At 40.6% G+C, this 19,139-nt stretch overlaps 1 protein-coding gene across 1 annotated transcript in view; it reads right to left on the bottom strand.

Annotated features, from left to right (window-relative positions):
- Positions 1–4,587: 4,587 nt before the first annotated feature.
- The window catches only part of LOC111224680 (putative adenosylhomocysteinase 3), a 40,980-nt gene continuing 26,428 nt past the window's right edge, over positions 4,588–19,139 (bottom strand). The window contains exons 3-17 of the mRNA XM_022749260.1: positions 14,896–15,039; positions 14,197–14,297; positions 13,966–14,068; positions 13,710–13,804; positions 13,115–13,221; positions 12,018–12,134; positions 11,791–11,854; positions 10,640–10,728; positions 10,470–10,540; positions 9,074–9,168; positions 8,103–8,201; positions 6,824–6,892; positions 6,620–6,698; positions 5,714–5,834; positions 4,588–4,722 (exon numbers count right to left, since the gene is read on the bottom strand). Of these exons, the coding sequence (XP_022604981.1) occupies positions 4,716–4,722; positions 5,714–5,834; positions 6,620–6,698; positions 6,824–6,892; positions 8,103–8,201; positions 9,074–9,168; positions 10,470–10,540; positions 10,640–10,728; positions 11,791–11,854; positions 12,018–12,134; positions 13,115–13,221; positions 13,710–13,804; positions 13,966–14,068; positions 14,197–14,297; positions 14,896–15,039 (1,361 nt within the window). The 3' untranslated portion in view covers positions 4,588–4,715. The remainder of the gene's footprint in view (positions 4,723–5,713; positions 5,835–6,619; positions 6,699–6,823; positions 6,893–8,102; positions 8,202–9,073; positions 9,169–10,469; positions 10,541–10,639; positions 10,729–11,790; positions 11,855–12,017; positions 12,135–13,114; positions 13,222–13,709; positions 13,805–13,965; positions 14,069–14,196; positions 14,298–14,895; positions 15,040–19,139) is intronic.

Here is a 19,139-nt window from a genome sequence, read left to right on the forward strand (position 1 = left end):
CATACACACACACACACCCCTGACTGTGAAAACCACTTTAAGATGACATGATTGGATTGTACAGTTGAATGTAGGCTTGAGCTTCTGGTGGAACGTGACCACCTGGTAGGACAGTGGGTGGGTGTGTGTGTGTGTGTGTGTGTGGGGGGGGGGGTCATGATTAAATAATTATTCACTGGTAGATGAATCAATTTAGACTCAAGTCTGACAAAGCTAGAAATCCAATAAAACGCATCATCTGCAAAGATGAACTGCAGCAGTGATGAGGTTTAAAATCTGACACTGGCAGCTTTGACTGAGCCCTTGAAAAAAGACATCAGCCCATAGTTTATACAGGAGTTTATCAGGATTCAAAGTATGAAGGTTAAAGTGCTGAAAAACTTTCTTGCTCAGTTGATTTCATATCCTGGAAAAAGGTTCAGGCACAAACAAGGACTAAAAGCAGTTTTTCAAGAGCATCTGGCTTGTAATTCATGCTGACATACAGCAGGATCATTGGCAGGGACACAATGAAAAAGTGTAAACCAATAGGAAATCAATGATGGAAAAAATGTGGGTATGATAGGAGGAGTCAGAATGTTAAAACATGTTATTTCCGTGGTTTGTTTAGTGATGATATTTATTTTGGGCAATACTACAACCATTAACAAACAGCTTTCCAAGAAGATGAAAGGGATTTTTCAAGAAAAAAAAACATTTTCCTGACTATTACTACATGAAAAAGCAAATAAATGAATAAAGAATATTTTCTCTTTTTACTTTAAAGGAATAGTCTAAGCTAAAAAAAAAGTTGGGGGTGGTCAAAATCAAATGAGACATTTAGCTTTAGTATGGGTCAAGCCTACAATTCCCATAATGCTACTTAAATGTAATCAGTAAATGTCCATTTTAAACTCCTTTAAAATCCATACACCCAGTTTCTGATTCACTTTTGGTTATAAAAAATTGATTTGTTAAATAACCCTGCTGACATCATCAGGGTCATTGTTCTCTACTCAAGAGAGTTGGTCCAGATCTACAGAAGCTCCCCTTCAAAAATGATGTAGTAAATCATCTGAAGGTTTGCAGAAATTCTGTTTGTAAAAACCAAATGTTTCTTTAAAATCTAGTGTTCAAAAGCTAGTTAAGAATATTTAAATTGGATTTTGCTTTGACCGAGAAAACACAATGGCTGAATATTTTTTTTGTCGTGCTGTTTCATTCGTCAAACCTTGTTTTAGGCTTTTAAGGCCAGAAACAAGAACACGGACAGAAGTGCTGTCTATTCTAAACCTCTAGATTATAGTGTTGTTGTAAATGACATGACATTTCATTGTATGTGTCAAACTCGTTGGATCCTGTTATGCAGATTTGTGTGTCAGGAATAAATAAAAGCTCGCAGCTGAACCCTGTTGATGTCAGAGACGTCCCGGTCCGATGGCTCAGATGAGCTCACTGCGGCTCTGACAGACCTCAACAGCTGCACACGCACTCCCCTTCCCCCAACACACGTGAACGCAACTACACAAATGAGCCCACTATGAGAACAGACTGGAACAACACACACACCAAACATTGTCATAAGGACAAAGCAGGTGATCAATTATTGAAAAGGAGCAAATGTGTTTGTAGAAATTAAGGACAAGCACAAAAACCAGTTACAATTTTTACATCTTTATTCATTAAGATTACAGAATTTTTTAATTATTGCTCATCATCTACTATTATCACTTGCAATATTTAAACATAGGGTTTTTTTTTCTTTATTAGACAACTTAAAACATGTTTGAGAATTTTGCCAGTTTGCACTGTATGAGGATTTACAACAATAAATACAGGAGTTGATTCTTCTTTTACCATCCTATACTTTTAAAGGTTGTCATATCTGCATATAGTATGTATATACATATATGATGCTGGTGTCTTCCCCCGCCCACCCATGTGTTGGTCAGCTCATAACTGACAAAACAAAACAAACAAAAAAAAGGTTTCTCCCCCTAACGCACAGGCTAGGATCCTGAGGCAGCTGTTAATGAACGACCATGGCCTACGAGAAAGGATGTGTAAAAACATGTAAAGACACACACACACACACAGACACACACGCACACACACTAGCTATAATCACCTCATGTTTCAAGAGGTAATTTACTCTTACACACATTCACACTTACAAAAAGGGGGAAAAAAATTAAGACTTAAGACAACAGGCTTAAGAACTACACTGACAACAGGTCACACTACTTTAAGAGGGGACTCTCAACAGCACAAGGAGACAGAGAAAACGCACAGACATTGGGAGGGAATAGCGTGACGTTGAGGTTATATGGGCTGTGACACAGTATCGGATCTTGTCATTTCATGGCGGTGTTATGGGTGTGCAGTAGGTTCCTACACACCTTTACAGTTTCTTTAGAATTTGATTTGTTTTTACCAAATTTAAGAAAGGAATAGTTTGATATTTCGGAGCTTAGCATAAAGACTGGAGGCAGGGAGAAACTTCCCTCAATTTCCAAACGTCATGCTAAGCTAAGCTAACTGGCCCATGATAAATATTAGTGTACCTAACATGAGAGTGGTATCAATATTCTCAACTCACAAGAAAGCAAATAAGTGTATCTCCTAGAATGTCAAACTATTCCTGTAAAGAATTTGGTTTTGATGATGTCACACGAAAACTAAATGGTATATAATGTGTAGGCATATTTGTAGGCTACTTGAATATAGCAACAGTATTTATTTGATTGGTAAACAAAGCTTTTTGTGCTATTTCCACCTGTTGATGTAAAGTGACCAAATTCATTTCCATACAGAGTGAATTTTTCAGACCTGGATAATAAGCTTCTGTGTATGTGTGTTTAAGCATTTGATCCCACTATGTGAGAGTTGAGCCGGCAGCGTCTCCCAGCAGGCTAACAGAGACTCTGACTGGTTCAGGTGCAGTTAAGAGCTGGTAGCGGCGGGGTGCACCCGGCCTGTCGGGTGAAATGACTGTCAGGATTTTCTAATTTCCACCGTCAGGTCAGCTGGGGACAGCCGTGCAGCTCATTATAGCGAAAGGATCAAAGCTTTTCAGGTGTGGGCAGGAAGAAACTAAAATATAATCCGGCCTGACGTGCCAAGTTTGGAGATTTTTTTTTTTTTTTTTTTTTTTTTTTTTTTTTTTAAAACGGGGGGGAGAAAAAAAAAATCCCTTTACAGGCAAATGCACATAAATTTGCAGGGAAGCTTCAATTTGTTTCTTGGATGGAGAGAAAGTAAATCATGGTGGAACTTACTCCCAGATTTGATTTTTAAGCTGAACCCCTTGACTTTATCTGTAAGTACCAAAGAGTTGTGTTGTGTATGGTCAGTGTAGTAAATCTAGACAGCACCATACTTTTCACAGAGGACCTGATTGAAGAAATCTGCCTAAGTACCGGACTGGCAACAACCTGCAGCACATTTGGTATCTCTGTAATCATTTTCTGTCACAGTATTAAAAATGAAGGTTTAAGTTAGGTTAGATTTTTTACACTTATCATTAGAACATTAAATTGCTTTATCTTTATGACATGTTGATTTTTTTTTCCAAAAGTTATGATATTAGATGGCGCAGGAGAGAAAAAGATAGAAAAATCTTAGTTTCTATATAAATATCTAAATATACAGTATACCCCTTGTAATGTTCTGACAACCTGCCATGCTTCTAATACAGTATAGTCATTCTTGGTAAAGGAAAAGACAAACTGTAAAGGTCAGCTCTCACTAGTTTGAAATACTTTTCATGACTTCAACACTGGCGTCATGTGAGCAGCTGGAAGCTGAGAAAGAAGCAGCTAATGAGATGGTTTCACTGTGGGTTTGAGTGACAGGTGGGAAGAACCGGCCACCGTCCAGTCATACTAAAAAAAAAAAAAAAAAAAAAGTTACGACGGCTGATCCAAAGGGACAGAACGCATAATAAAAAAATGTTTAAAAACAGACACAGTGAATTTCAATGAAACGATCAAATAAAAGACATGATATGATTGGACCCTGAGATCCCGCCTAACCCCATCCCTCCTCATGTAGGTCTAACCCCGCCCTCGCAAATATTACACAAGAGAAAACAAAAACATAATCACAAGTAGAAAAGAAAAGACAACAACAACAAAAAAGGACAGGAAAAAGTGTCCATCACTAAATCTTCAAAGATCATCTTCATTCACACAGATTTTTTTTTTTTTAATCAAGTTTTTTTTTTTTATATAGTATATATCTTTTTAGCGTCAATAATTTCATCTTTAATAGTTAAACAATAAAAGATCTGACAATGGGAAGGGAGGATGGAGGGTTTACATACAACTCGACACACAAGTGAGCGTCTAAAGAGAACGAGATAATGGTGGTGTGTGTGATGACGAGCGGGAGGGAAGCAAAACATCTCCCAGGAGAAGACGCAGGGGAGCTAGCTAGTGGCGGATGCTAGCTCCACACAGTTAATGTTATTATTATTATTGTTGTTGTCAAGCGTGAATAAATAAAACTGCCATATGCGCATGGAAATCCACCCCCCCCTTCGCAAACCCCTTTCTCCTTCAGGGCTCAGTCAGAGCCAGCCCCCCCCCCCCCCCCCCCCCCCCCGAATATAAAGCAGGTGTGTTGAACTTTTTTGTCCTGCCGTTCTGTCTTCCTCATCCTCCTCCTCTCCCTCTGTGAGTCTGTGCGATTCATGGAGTATTGGTATTTGGTCAAAGTCCAACCCCAACACTGGTTTAATACCTTAGAGACAAAGAGAGAGTGGTTTCAGTCAGCATGTGGTCATACGTCTTCTACCATCTGGGTGGTTCACCTCAATGAAAAGTTCTGTACCGATGAATCTGGCCCTGCTCTCTCATGAGAAGTATATGTGAGGCTGACTCGGCAAGTAATGACTGTAAACTGATGACTGACAAAACCCAATGATATTTCAGTTCATTTCAATGTAATCTTAATGCAACATTATCCAAAAGAGATTTTTCATTATTAAGAGCTAGTTACACACACACACACACAAAAAAAAAAGACTAGGTACATTCTAGGTTCTGACTGAATCCACAAAATTTGTGATTGTTTTTACCTTGACAATGAACTAGCAGGTAAGAGAGCTGGCATCTTGCTCAGTGACACCTGACTATAGCTAACTGATGTTAAACCCTGCGAGTAAGTGGACAAAAATCCAAAGTGACACTCGACAGTGGACAGTGTTTTTGTAGTTTAATAAGATCAACAGAGTGGTCACTCCTCTCTGGTGAATCTCTGTCTAACTTACTCACTCATTACAAAAATAATCACCTCTAATCACAATGTGTCGGATTTATTTCATCCAGCTGCCACCGACAGCCGTTTGTCTGTGTGTCTGTCTTCTCAACCGCCAACAGCTGATTACAGATTTCAGCTGAATCTTTGTTACTTAAAAATGTTGAAGATCAAACTAGAGCTGAAATGATTAGCTGACTAACTGAGCAACAGCAGAATAGTCGACAGCAAGTTTGATGAGCGATTCATTGTTTTGAGTCATGTTTTAAACAAGCAGCCTCTGCAGGTCGTCCTAGTCCTCTATGATAGGGAACTGAATATCTTGGCTAGCATGAGATAAACATTTTTATTCCAGACTTGGTAAAATGTGACTGAACTCCAGCTATATACACCCAGCAGACAAAAATGACAAGATGATCTCTTAAAAGCACTTAAATGCCAATCCTAACGAAGTGAGCTTGAGGAGTTTTCATACCTATAGTAGTTTGGCTTAAAGGGCCCATTCTTGTTCAAGCCCAGATACTTGGCCTGCTCGTCGGTCAGCTCTGTCAGATGTGCATCGAACGTAGGCAGATGTAGGCTGGCCACATACTCATCTGGAGGCGGAGAGAGAGGAAGAACATGTTAACATTCACCAGGCATCCGCGGCTGATTAATCATTCAAATGAGAGGAAGAGGAAGCAAAGTTGAAGAGGTGCTCTGGGATTTACCATCTCCTTTTCTCCTCTGCAATCACTACTGTCTTCCATCTTCATCTTTCTGCTTTCCTTCTTCCCTCATCTCAGCCTCTCTTTGCATCCTTTCTTTCTTTCTTTCTTTCTTTCTTTCCATCATCTTCCTGTCAGTGTGTGTGCCGTGGTAACAGCAGCAGTCACTGGCAGGGTGACCTAAATTTTTTTGTCTGTTTGTCTTTACAATGTATGCGCGCTGCACACTGAGGGAAAGCTAAGAAATGTGATGGGCCAGTGCTGCAGACATGCTGTGGGCTGTACGCACACACACACGCACAGTGCGCGCGCACACGTACACACGTACACACACACACACGACTCATTCTACTGTGAATGATTTGCTATCCAGGGAGACGACTATGGGCTGAACAGATGAGACCGACTGTGTTGTCTATAGAGATAAATGCAATATGCCTGCAGGCTCTCTGCTGGGGCAAAAACAAACTCCCTGCAATCACTTCCTTGCTTGGTGGCTACTTAAGAACCAAACCAGCTTATTGTTCATCTCCCTGGCCTGGTAGCTTTCTGTGTTTGTCTTATCTAACAGGGATTCATGCTTCTACATGGTGTATTGTTGTATTCTAGTAGTACAAGTTGTCTTTCTTCAGGTTTTATTCCATGAACACAGTTTTAACTAAAATAAATCTTACCCATCTTTTTGGGCAGCAGGTAAACATCCTGCTTGTAGCGTCCCTCTGGGGCATTGTACAGCTCTATCAGAGCCAGAGCCTGGGCACAAACACATACAAAGGTTACTCACACACACATACATAAACAAGACAGACATAAAATACAAAACAAAACCAGTCATGTACAAGAATGTAAATAAGACAGAAACTGATGCTCTGTTTTACCTGGGTAGTGGCGGTGATGGAGAGAACAAAAGTGGGCACAGTGGAACAGCTGAGGTTCAGCAGGCGACCCTGGAGAGGAAGAGAAAGCAATACAAGGTTGGAGCATGCGAGGCAAAAACACCCAGGGGTGCTTAACCTTGTGTGACGATGTGAAATCGGACATGATGAAAAAATAAGAAAGAAGGATGAATCAACCCATCTGACAGGCTGCCGTGTCCAACTGATATCAAACCGGCAAATCAGAGCATTTGCAGAGGGATTACATGACATGTCATTAACTTTAAAAAAATTAAAATCTTACATCTGACCTCGGGCCGTTTTGTATTTTCCCTCCACCTTGGTGTGAGTTACTGTGGCGCATCATCTTATACTAACAGGAGCAGGTTGTATTGTTGATGTGGCAGGATGAAAGCTTTAATTTGTCCCATCACTCCTGCTCCTCCTCCATCACTCCTTCCCATGTATTTAATTGTAGAAAAAGTTTCTCTCTCTCTCTCTCTCTCTCTCTCTCTCTCTCTCACAGCTCATAAGTTTGCATGAATAAATGCATGAGTGTATAGTATTACACTGTGAAGCAAAGTTATGAAAAGAGGAATGAACAAAAAATTGCTCCTCATTTCACAGTTCTACTGTTTCAAAATTAAAATTATTCTTAACCTTTAATGAAAAGCAGCTCTCCAGATTCTCTGTATCTCAGATTCATGAATGATTTTACCTTTAAATAAGTGACATTTTTTTGCATTTTTGGAACAAAACTCTATTTTGGATGAGAGCTGTGAGGAACTGGGAGTGTGATCTGGAAGGAGGGGAGGGGAGGTGAGGGTGGAGGAGCAGGTCTAATGATGTGGTTGAAACCTGCTGCAGATCAAACAGCGGCAGAGACACAGGCAGAGACGGGCCAGCAGGTTGTCTGGTCCCGTCAGACTGCTCTCATTCTGTCACGGCTTGGAATACACACACACACACACTCATAAGCCGAGCCTTTTTCTAGTATGGGTCTATGCAGGGGTGTGTATCTATATGCCCTCACATTTTCTACACCCTAATTTGTTGACTAGATTTGCTAATGGAGTTCAGTGAGATGTTTATCAAATGTGATGGGGGTTTAACTCAAAGTCTAAATAATAGTCTCAACTTGGAACAATAAAGTTGTTCTATTGATTTGCTCTTTTCCTGATTAAGTGTCTGTCTGTCTGTGTGTGTGTGTGTGTGTGTGTGTGTGTGTGTGTGTGTGTGTGTGTGTGTGTGTGTGTGTGTGTGTGTGTGTGTGTGTGTGTACCTCAGCCAGCAGCACTATCCTCTTGCCATCTGGCCAGATGACGTGGTCCACCTGAGAGCGCACCCTCTCCCAGGTCAGCTCAGGGGTCCGCAGGCTCGCCTACAGGGTGAGCACAACAACACATCATCAACAATTATTTGCTTTTGGAATTGTTTTTTTTCCCCCCTTCTTCTTCTACTACTTCTCCTTTCTGTTCGGATGAACTGTCAGCCATCGTTTCATTGCGGGCTAAAAATTGACTAAGTAGGCTCCGTCTTTTCCAGTGCTGAAGTACTTTGAGAAACGAGTCACAACTTCCTCTCATGTCTGAACAACTTCCTTCATCCAACACTCATTCCGAGTACCGTTTTCCATTCCTCTGGTATTTTTTCTATTCTGAGCATTTCTGTCTGACTGTTTCATGTGAAAGGAAAAACAGTCAGAGCACCACAACCCTGTTCTTTGTTCCTTAGTATCACCTGCCCTTCATTTATGTGATTTTGTTGTATTTCAATGCTGCACTCACTCTACGAGGACATATGTTAAAAGCCTATAATATTAATATAATTCAACCGGTTTGTTAGTCACCAAACAGCTGCATCATAACTTTCATTAAGGTGAAATATGTCAATAGTTAAAACTGCTCATCTGTATGTTGTGAGGCTACTAGCCTAATTCTGACCACTATAGCCACTTATGGATCAGGCCTTTCACTACAACCCCACTGACTCAATCTAAGCTGTCAGTTACCATGACAACATTGAACAATCACTGCCCAAGGTCAGGCTTTAGAGACAGGAGGATGTTCAACATGCTGTCAATCATGTTAATGGGAGCTGCAGCGCTGTTGTTTCTGTAGTGACAAGTTACGCTTTGATCTCGTACCATCTGTCTTTTCTCGTTGACCTCAAACATCGGAACTCGTACTATGTAATATATTATTGTAAGTGTCAGTCAACAGTTTAAATAAATACAAATGTGTAGTAACTGACCACATCGATCTCAGTGTTGGAGTGTCCCATGTTGCAGACGATGCAGCCGTTCTTCATGCGGTCCAGGTACTCTCTCACCACCACGTTCTTATTGCCTGATGGAGGGAGGGGGGAAAAAAGGGAAAAGGCAAAATTCTGTCATGGTTGAAGCTATATTTGTTAATGCCAGCAGGCAGACAATGAAGCCAGTTCACAGCCAGAACTGTGAGCCGACTCTGTATCCATGTATCCATTGATTGCATTTGTTTTATACGTACGTCATTGTTTCTGTAATTTATGTAAAGCTGCGGTAACACTGCACCTTCCCTTCGGCATTAAAAACTCTCTCTCTCTATTCCTGGAAAACTAATGGAGTCTTTATTGATTTAATTATTTCTACCCTCCGTACTTAGGCTTAGTTAATTAAGTCTGAAAATGTAATCTAGTTTGATTTCATGTGTCTCTAAAAGGACGTTTTCTATCCGTTTTGATTCAAACTAAAGGAATTCTATGACAAACCACACTACCACCTCTTTATCTGCCTATATATGGACCTCCAGGCACATGTTTGCACACAGGAAACATGCTAATGATGCGGATCTGGCTTTAAAAATGTGTATAAAAAATGTAATGCTAATGTTATTGACAATACTAATCCACATCAAACATGACATGACAATTTTACCATTATATGATTTATCTAATCGCAGAATAATAGTGGGACTTCAACATTATAGTAATGATTATCAATCAACTGATAATTGTTTCCACTACAGCAGGATTATTCATTTACTAAGGGTCCAACGAGCTCTCTCCGTTTTATTGCAAAGGCTCTAATGAGTTGACCTTAATAGAGTTAACAGCACATGACCTTATTACAGCAAATGCTTGTCCGGTTGTATTTATTTCACCGCACTTTGTAACTTTATTAGCAAAATTTTGCACACAAACCATGTGTCTACCTCATTAGTCTCTTATTATCTTTCCCTGATCAACTACGTTTTCACCCTAAAGCCAGGCCACAGCTTCAGGCCTGCCAGCAGCCTGAGGTAATGAAGCAGAGAGACAAGTAATTCTCTGCTCCAAATAAGTGTTCGGGACAAGTCCCTGGCTGCTGAGCTGAGAACTTGTTCTGCTGCGGACTGATGACAATGACTGAATATATCTGTCCAGCCCCCCTGAACCAACAGTGACAGAATAGTACAACTCAGTGTTTTATGTCTCGCACCTTCCTAATGCACATAATCAAAGTTGGTATTCTCCGTTTATTAACAGAATTTATTTCTGCACTGTTGATTGTGGACTATGTCCCAACACAGAAGCCAACAGGATAAATCCCTGTACAGCTGCGGTGAGGCAATTAGTCAGCAATCCAAAGGTTACACTGCGGAGACAAAGACTGGAGGCTGAACCAAACCTGTGCAGGTGATGACGATGTCCACTTGTCTGATGACTTCATTCAGCTTCACCAGCCTGAAGCCGTCCATGCTGCCATCCGGAGAAGAGACAATAAAGACACGTTAGACTAATGCATTGGCGACTCCAGCGGTGAGATAAGAGGAAGAAACTAGATAAGCGGAGTCTCACCAGGCCTGCAAGGCACAGATAGGGTCGATCTCTGTGACGTAGACGATGGAGCCCATTGCTTTCAGGGCAGCACAGCAGCCTTTTCCAACCTGAGGAAGACGAGGGTGGGATGTTAACACACAGTACGATAAACACATCTCAGTAATCAAATGAGACAGCATAACATCATGTCACATGCTGAAACCGTCAAGGCTCGTGTTGTGTAGGTCAGTGGATAGAGAGTAGAGCTCTTTGTGGGTTGAAAATTGAGTCTCGAGTCTGTGTCAGATCTGTTCCAACGAATAAAACCTCTGGTAAAGCAAGTCACACTGCCGACCGTTGGACTTTGATTTAAACGAATCCATCCTAACAACGTATGGTTTTTATCTATTGTTGTGTGAGGCGTCCATGAAATTTGCCACAACAATTCAACTACAAGTGGTTTCTGGTTTTAAATGCTTATTTATTTGAACATTTATACATATAGACCAGGACCAGGGAGAGGACAGCAAACTATGCTCCCTGGTAGAGGTACAAATAATCTAAAGCTGCACTGATTAGTTGATTAATCAAGATGTCAAGCAACGGAAACCTAATCGGCAGCTAATCAGTTAATTGTTTGTCGTTTTCCACCTAAAAATTCCAAACATTCCCTCGTCACCACTTCTCCTTTGTTAGACTCTTGTTCTTCCTTTGCATTATGTGACAGTAAACTGAGTATCTTTGGATTTTGGAGGATTAGTCCAACAATATAAGCAATATGATGACATCATTAGACCCTCAGGAAATTATGTTGGATATTTTTCACAGTTTTTATTTTATAAACCAAACAATTAAAATCGAGAAAATAATTAGCAGATTGATGAATAATAAAAAAAATAATAGTTAGCTGCAGGCCTGAAAGAGAAGCTGTCAACAAGCAGCTCTATAGTGAACTGTTCTGTATTAATAAAGTTCAAGACAAACTTTTGAATCCTAATTTGCAAAATTCTTTGCCCCCAAGTGCTTTCAAAGAAACGCAGTGATCTAACTTGTCTTCTAACCTAAATCTACAGCTAGATATTGGATTTATTATAGCGTTAATGTGATTTCACTTGATATATTTTATGGAGAAGACATGGCTCTAACATTTTAGCACTCTGTATGAGCTTGTGTGAGTGTGTGAGCCTTACCTCTCCATATCCACACACCACCACCTGTTTGCCTCCAAACATGACATCAGTGGTTCTCTTCAGGCTAAGGACACAAACACAATTACCTCACTGACAGCCTGATATTTATTCAGACTGTGTGGAACAGAGAGGAGGAGGCGGGCGTAATTGCCCTGAAACAATAAATGTAAAAACAACTATCATGTTGTGTTACTGAGGCTAAACATGAGCAGGAGAATGTTTCATACCCGTCCAAGATGGACTCCCTGCAGCAGTAGAGGTTGTCAAACTTCTGCTTGGTCACAGAGTCATTCACGTTCATGGCTGGGACACACAGCTTCCCTGCCTTAGACAGCTGGTACAACCTACACATAAAAAAAAACACACACACACACACAGAAAAAATAAAATATTAAAAACAGACAGAGAAAATTTGTGACAGAACATTATATCAATATATGTAATTGATTTTCTTCCCGTTTAGTTATGATAATGCAGAGTGATACACTCTGAGAATTATTTATTTCAGTTTTAAGAGGGGATTGGTTTTTATCTTTTATTTATCATATATTTCTATTTATTTTCATTTATTATAATGATTATACTGATTATTTGCAAAAATTCTATTTGATTAACACAAGGTTTCATTACTGAATGCAGCCATGCTGCAGTTGTGTAATCACAGCACGCTGTTCACCACTAGATGGTGATGTTACCACATCAGAAACCGCGTGAGACTGTAAGTATCTCTGTGTGTTAGTGTGTGAAAATGTAGTTGCACAGTCTCTCGTTTAAAATATTACAATGCTCCGCAGATTAAATCACTTGTCATTAAGACTTCTACAACAAGCATTACTCGGGAGAATGTAAGTAAAGTTTATTTCTAAAGCACATTTAAACACAGCTTAAGCTGACCAAAGTGCTGTACAAAAGGATATTAATATATAAAGTAAAAGAAATAACACAACGACAACAATAAACAACCAGGTACAAACACCGAATTCTAGACATCACAACAGATAGAAGATTAGTGAGTCAAAAAGGTAACACATCTAACTTATAATGGCAACTTCCTCCACAATCGTGTTTTAGTCGTGACTGTGGGACTCACAAGAAAGATTTGTCTTAAACTGGATAATAAAATGAAGAGGGAGCCAATGAAGAGAGGCTTTGACTGAGGTCATACGCTCACACTGTTTAGTACCAGTCAACATCCCTGAAGTTGCATTTTGAACCATCTGCAGGTGAGTTAAGAAGACTGGGGAAGGCCCAAATACAGGCAATTACAATAGTCCTCTTGTGATGCAGGACATTTTCATCACGTAGGTTTGTTGCCAAGTCCTACCTGTGCACACCGGTGACGCTCTCCTCCACAATGCCCTTGATCTTCTTGAACATGTTGGGGTATTTTTTATAAATCCAGTGAGTCAGGTCTCCACCATCATCCAAGATCTGACAGGCAATCAGAGACAGGGACAAGCAGAGTGGAAGAGAGAGAGAAAAATTGAGGGGGGATATTGGGCAAGAAAAAAAAAAGAAAAAAAAGACAGACAGAAGCTGCTTAAACTTTGAAACTAAATCTCAAACTTGTGGATAAGCTCCATGGTGAAATAACAGTTTTCACTTCAAGTGTTTTTTCTTCACCAGAAAATCTATTCCATAAAAATATTTAAATAACTTATTTCTGTGGTTCAGTCCTGAATGTCTAAGAAATGTAATGGTTCAAAAAATAAAAAGGCACCATTTTTAAACATTAATCTCAACCATGTGCTGTGCCCGATCCCGATTCTACCCACAGCGGCAGATAACCGAGGCTTGTGTAAAATCTAGTTATCTGGTAAAAAATAGCAGATGTATGCACCAATGAGAACTGTAGGATGGAGAAAAAAAAAAGAAAAGAAATGCTTCAGTAGGCTTTATTCAGAATGTAGGTGTGCTACCATGTTGGGTTGCCAGCCCTCCACGTTGACACAGCGATCGATGCACCACCAGAAGTCGTCCTCCGACTCGCCCTTCCATGCAAATACGCTGAAACCTAGAAAGACAAAGGAAGCCTTTCATGTACAGAGGCCGGTAAATGTGAAACAAAGAGATCAGGCCCGAGGTGGGGAGCGAGTGAAAGAGAGTTTGAATATTTTAGAGACAGGAGAGAGGAAAAGGGCAGGTGTCACAAACAGGAAGTCCCAGGACTCTCACCTCCCTCTGCCAGAGCAGCTGCCACTTCATTCTGGGTGGAGTAGATGTTGCAGGCTGCCCATCTGCACTGAGCCCCCAAAGCTGACAGAGTCTCCATCAGTACCTGAGGAAAGAGAAGAAGAGAAGAGAGGGGAGGGTTAAGATTGACGTTTTGTTGCAGCTGCTGACGTGACACTGTATTAACACTGTTTAGGGTGTGAAGGAGTGTGTGTTTTGTGTATTCCTACTCACAGCAGTCTGGGCAGTGATGTGGGTGCAGCCCACCACCTTGGCACCGGCAAGGGGTTTCTCCCCCTGGGCTCGCTTCCTCAGGGCCATCAGGGCTGGCATCTCTGAAGGAGGAGAAGGAACACGAACACACACACACACACACACACACACACACACACACACACACGCACACACACATCAGCTGGATGGGAAGGAATTCCCATCATTTAATCCTTCTAATACTTCATCGCTAATCCATCGACTCAACCAACTGAAGGAGTTACTGATGCTAAGGATATATAGTGTGTGTGTGTGTGTGTGTGTGTGTGTGTGTGTGTGTGTGTGTGTGTGTGTGTGTAGCCTGCAGGGTTCAGCTGAGGCTCTCTTGTACGTTCTGTGAAGTAATTAGGGAAAGATGTGAATAACACGTTGGGTTTTAAATGGTGTTCACACTTGTAGCAGGGGACATATGGCCACCCATCAGTGTAGAAAGCAGCCCCCCCCCCCCACAAACACACGCACACACACATCAAAAACACCCTTAATGCGTAGTATGCCCTCATGCTTGTGTTACTGTAACTGTTATGTGACCTTCCACTGACTGCTCGCATCAGTCACACCGTCTTGGAAATCAAGCTACCGACTTGCGCCCAACCCTGAACCACTATCCCTTTTGTTTTCACCTTTTTAAGGCGAGCACTGACGGGTCTTCTGCTTTACCTTGCTCTGCGATCTCGATCTCTCTGCGGCCGAAGTCGGCCTGTTTGATGTTTTTGATGCAGAAGTCTCCGTTGCCCTTGGAGTTCTTCTGCTGTTTGTCCCGAGGAGACGTCTCATCGTCAGAGCTGTCCGTGTATGACGCCGCTAAAAAAAAACAAAAAAAAAAACATACACTTACCCATATTGCAACAGGGCCCATTTGGTGGTATTGTACCTTATTTATGTGTGTGTGTGTGTGTGTGTGCGTGTGTGTGTGTGTGACATATTGACAATACCATTGACTCTGTCTGTGTGTTTTTTTTTTTTTTTGTTTTTTTTTTTTATATAAGGCTTCAACTGATGATTGTTTTCATTACTCATTTATCATTTTATCTGTAAAATGTTGGAAAAAAATAGTGAAAAGGCCTTTAAAATTTCTCCTACAGCCCAAGGTGATCGCTACAAATGTCTTCTGTTTTCTTGGACCAAAAAATATTTTACTGTCATGTGCACGAAAAGAAAGAATCAAATCCTCACATCTGCGAGACTGGAACCAGCAAATATTTAGCATTTGCTTCAGAACATACGACTAAAATGACTGTTTGATTATCAAATTAGCTGCAAATTATGTTGATCAAATAATGTTTTAATAAACTAATCGTGGCAGCTCTAATGTTTTTCAAACAGGATTTTGTTCTTCACTGGATTCTTTTATTCAGAGCGTCTAGGTTTCAAAGTGCAGAATAAACAGTGTGCCTTTGGTTTCTACATTGTGAACAAAGCCTGTACTTTCCCAAACCCTGCAATTTGACTTTGGTCGGCCACAGATTCTGCACAGCACCGAGTTCAATTGAGTATAAAGCTACCATTTCCTCTTCCTTTCCAGTATAGGAACAACAACAGAAAGTAAACACAGTCCAAATGTGTCATAACACTTGCACATAAAAGAGAAAGGTGTCACAGTATCAGTTCACCTCTGAGACATAAACAGTAGAGCCCACAGCACACAGCAGCGCACTCAGGAGGGATATGTCTCAGTGTCTGGCATGAGCACCGTGTGCTTGCTACACAGGTGTGGTCCTGTAAATGATGCCAGTATCACTCCTACCACCCTCCCAAAATGAACATGGACCAGCACCAGATAAGACTGGGTGCCTTGCCAGCACCGTAACAATACTGAAGTTAAAGAACATGCTGTACTCTGCCAGGAGGGAAAAGGAAAAAAAATGTAGGGTAATAATCCTTGAGTTTACTGTTAGGAAAAATCTTCTTTAGAAACCTCCCATCCATACTGACAGGAGCAGAGGCTGGGGGATAATGTGAGCTGAGGAGATATTAGGGGTCACGAGGACAGACACACTGATACTTGCAAAGGATCCTGGGACAGAGGCGAAGATAGTGTGCAGGTAAAGGAAAAGTCTTTCGACTTACCTTTTCCTTGGGAAACTTACAAATTCAAAACCATGAGGATTCATTATCTTTTTCAACTGCAGACGGGTTTTATATAACTCTGAAAGATAAATTATAATTAACCGAGACACTGACTTAAATTTAATATGCTCTCTCAGTTTGATACTTTAAAAGGTTATTACAGATTTTCACTTTTTATATTTCAATATGGCAGCGACTTCTTTCACATCAATCCACAAATCTATACAGCTACACTTTAAAAAAACATGTCAAATTACAGTGTCAAACTACATTAAATGTTGCTTTTTTCACATTAGAGAAAGATTAATATCAAAACTTCTACAAAATCGATACCAGACTGGTCTTGGAGAAAGCAGTACTAGTGTGCACTCTGTACTGTGGGAACCATCAGAGAAATAAGAAGCACTCTGGTGAGGGAATTATGGGAGAAGACAGGGAGTCAGCAGAGAGGGATGAGAGGAAGAAAAAAAAGAGCATAGATCAGAGAGTTCAAAGGGGGAGACAGTAGAGTTTCACAAGTGTCTGAAAATACTCTTATTATTGACAGTATTGACAACACTTCACTCATATTACAATGGCTGCTGTTAATTGCTCGGCATAAGAAACCAACAGCACAGTCAAAAAAAAGGAGCTTGTCAAACCACTGAGTGAAATAAATGCAGACTAAGTGCTCTCACCACTATCACAATATCTCGGAAAAGAAAAGTCTAGGTCATTATTCTAGTAATGATGTGACAGCCTCCGGCTACAGAGAGAGGTTCTCGGGAAGGGGAGTGATTTAGTTGTGAGCTGCCTGTAGGAGGGAGGTAAATAAGAGCTGAGGTGAAAGTGGAAAAAAAAAAAAAAAAAAAGCAAGAGGAAAGTGAAGAGAGAAGAAGAAGAAAAGAGAATTAGATTTAGTGGCGGGAACTGGAACATTTCCGACTCTCACCTTAGAAAGGGACCCTACATCCAGAGTGCCAGTTTTGATCTTAGAGCTGCAAACCAAATACAGAGCCGAACTAAATGTAAATATTAAACATACGAGATTCAAACAGACTCCTGTTTCTGTGCGGCTAATTAAGACTAATTAAGACAGTAAAACTGTTCAGTTTCCTTCAAATGTAATTATCATAAAGGGAGCAATAGTTTAGAGTATTTTTAGTCCTCTGAAAACCACACAGAAGAGACACACACCCCCCTCAGTATAGTTCATTATATTTTAGGCCTTAGATGATGCTCTTTTTCTTATGTAAGCAGCTGAGGGCCAAGTGTCTTCATTTATAAACAAAACAAGATTACTTCTGGTTGATTTTTCTTCCTGAAAGAAAGAAACACAAGGTCCTTTTCTCAGCTGACCCTGATTGGTGTCGCTTGCCTAGGAAAACATTTAGCCGACTGCAAATGTGCCGGTGGGAAGTCACAGGACCCAAACGTTTCATCTCTTCTCAGTTTGAGTTCAGAGTACTGAGCAGACTTTTTTTTTTTTTTTTAGCACCCTTGACCTGAGGGACCCATTACAGCTATCCAATAATACTGACTGAAAGTCCATTTGTCCATCTGCCATCCATCTGCCTGTCCATCATTCTCTGCCACTAGTAGCGACACTGTCCAAGCAGCATCTCGCACAGATTAATTCATCATGTTAATGGTGTCACTAGAAGACCTACGGCCTGCGAATGACCCTGACGCACAGCAGGAAGTCAGAGTCTCCTAAAATGAAGCAGATTCAGCAACATATAGACGTTTAGGAAAACTCTGCTGCTTTTAGAGAGTTGATGAAAAGACAAGAGGGCAAGAGGTTAAGAGGAGAGCAGGGGAGAGCGGAAAACAAGAACTGGATTATTCATATCAGATTGTGCTCTTGCATTTTGATGCAGTCCTTCTATTCCTCAATAACAAAGTCAAAGCTTTTCTCTGGTCTTTGCCTTCATGTTAAAGGAATAGTTTGACTTTTTTTGTGAGTGGTGACTCCACTGGTTGCCTAGCAGCCTCACAATTTTAGTATAGATTAAAAGATTAGTTCACAGTTTGTCAATTCTGTCTTGAAACAAAAGGCAGAATCATGGTTTTGCTTGCTGGAATCATTCCTCCTGTTCATACTGGCCATTAAAAGAACCCCTTATTAATGGGCTTTCAATGTAAGTGATGGGGGGACCTAAACTGCTGAAGCCTCATATTAGCTTCAGATCAACTTTTCAAATATATTTTGGCAGAAAACGAAGACTGTGGATTTTTTTCCCCAAACATTTAGACTGAAAGTGCATTAGGAAGGGATCTTTTAATAACCAGTATGAAAATTTCCTTTAGGCAAACAAGCTATACAGGTGCTTGTAGTCCGATTTAGTTACCTTTTGACCAAACCGGGCTAGCTGTTTCCCTCATAATCAGTCTTTAAGCTAAGCTAAGCTAACCATCCCCTGGCTGTAGCTTTATATCTAACCAACAATGATGAGAATTGTTCAGGCTAACTCTTGGCAAAAAAAGCGATGAAGTATCTTTACCAAAATGCTGAACTATGCCTTAACGGCAGTGCTGTAGGTTCCCTGGAGCTGCTTCACTGGCCAAGACAGAGAATATATTGACTATCTCTCTGGTGATAAACACATTTGAGCAGGTTCTCTTAGAGACACTTTGGTCAAATGAAGGTGCCCCATTTTTCTGTGTGAGCAACTGACAGCTCTTGAACATCACTTGGCTTGTAAACCTATTTTATTAGCACTAGATAAAGTAAAACAAATCAGTTTTCCTCCGCTACCTTTATCACTATTTCTGCAGCCACTGATACTGGTCACTCCAACACCAACTTTCCTACACTTACCAATTCACAAACCCTACATGTTGCACACAAACTA

The sequence above is a fragment of the Seriola dumerili genome, unplaced genomic scaffold (assembly GCF_002260705.1).
Source record: "Seriola dumerili isolate Sdu_G_001 unplaced genomic scaffold, Sdu_1.0 BDQW01000138.1, whole genome shotgun sequence".
In the NCBI taxonomy this organism is placed as follows: Eukaryota; Metazoa; Chordata; class Actinopteri; order Carangiformes; family Carangidae; genus Seriola; species Seriola dumerili.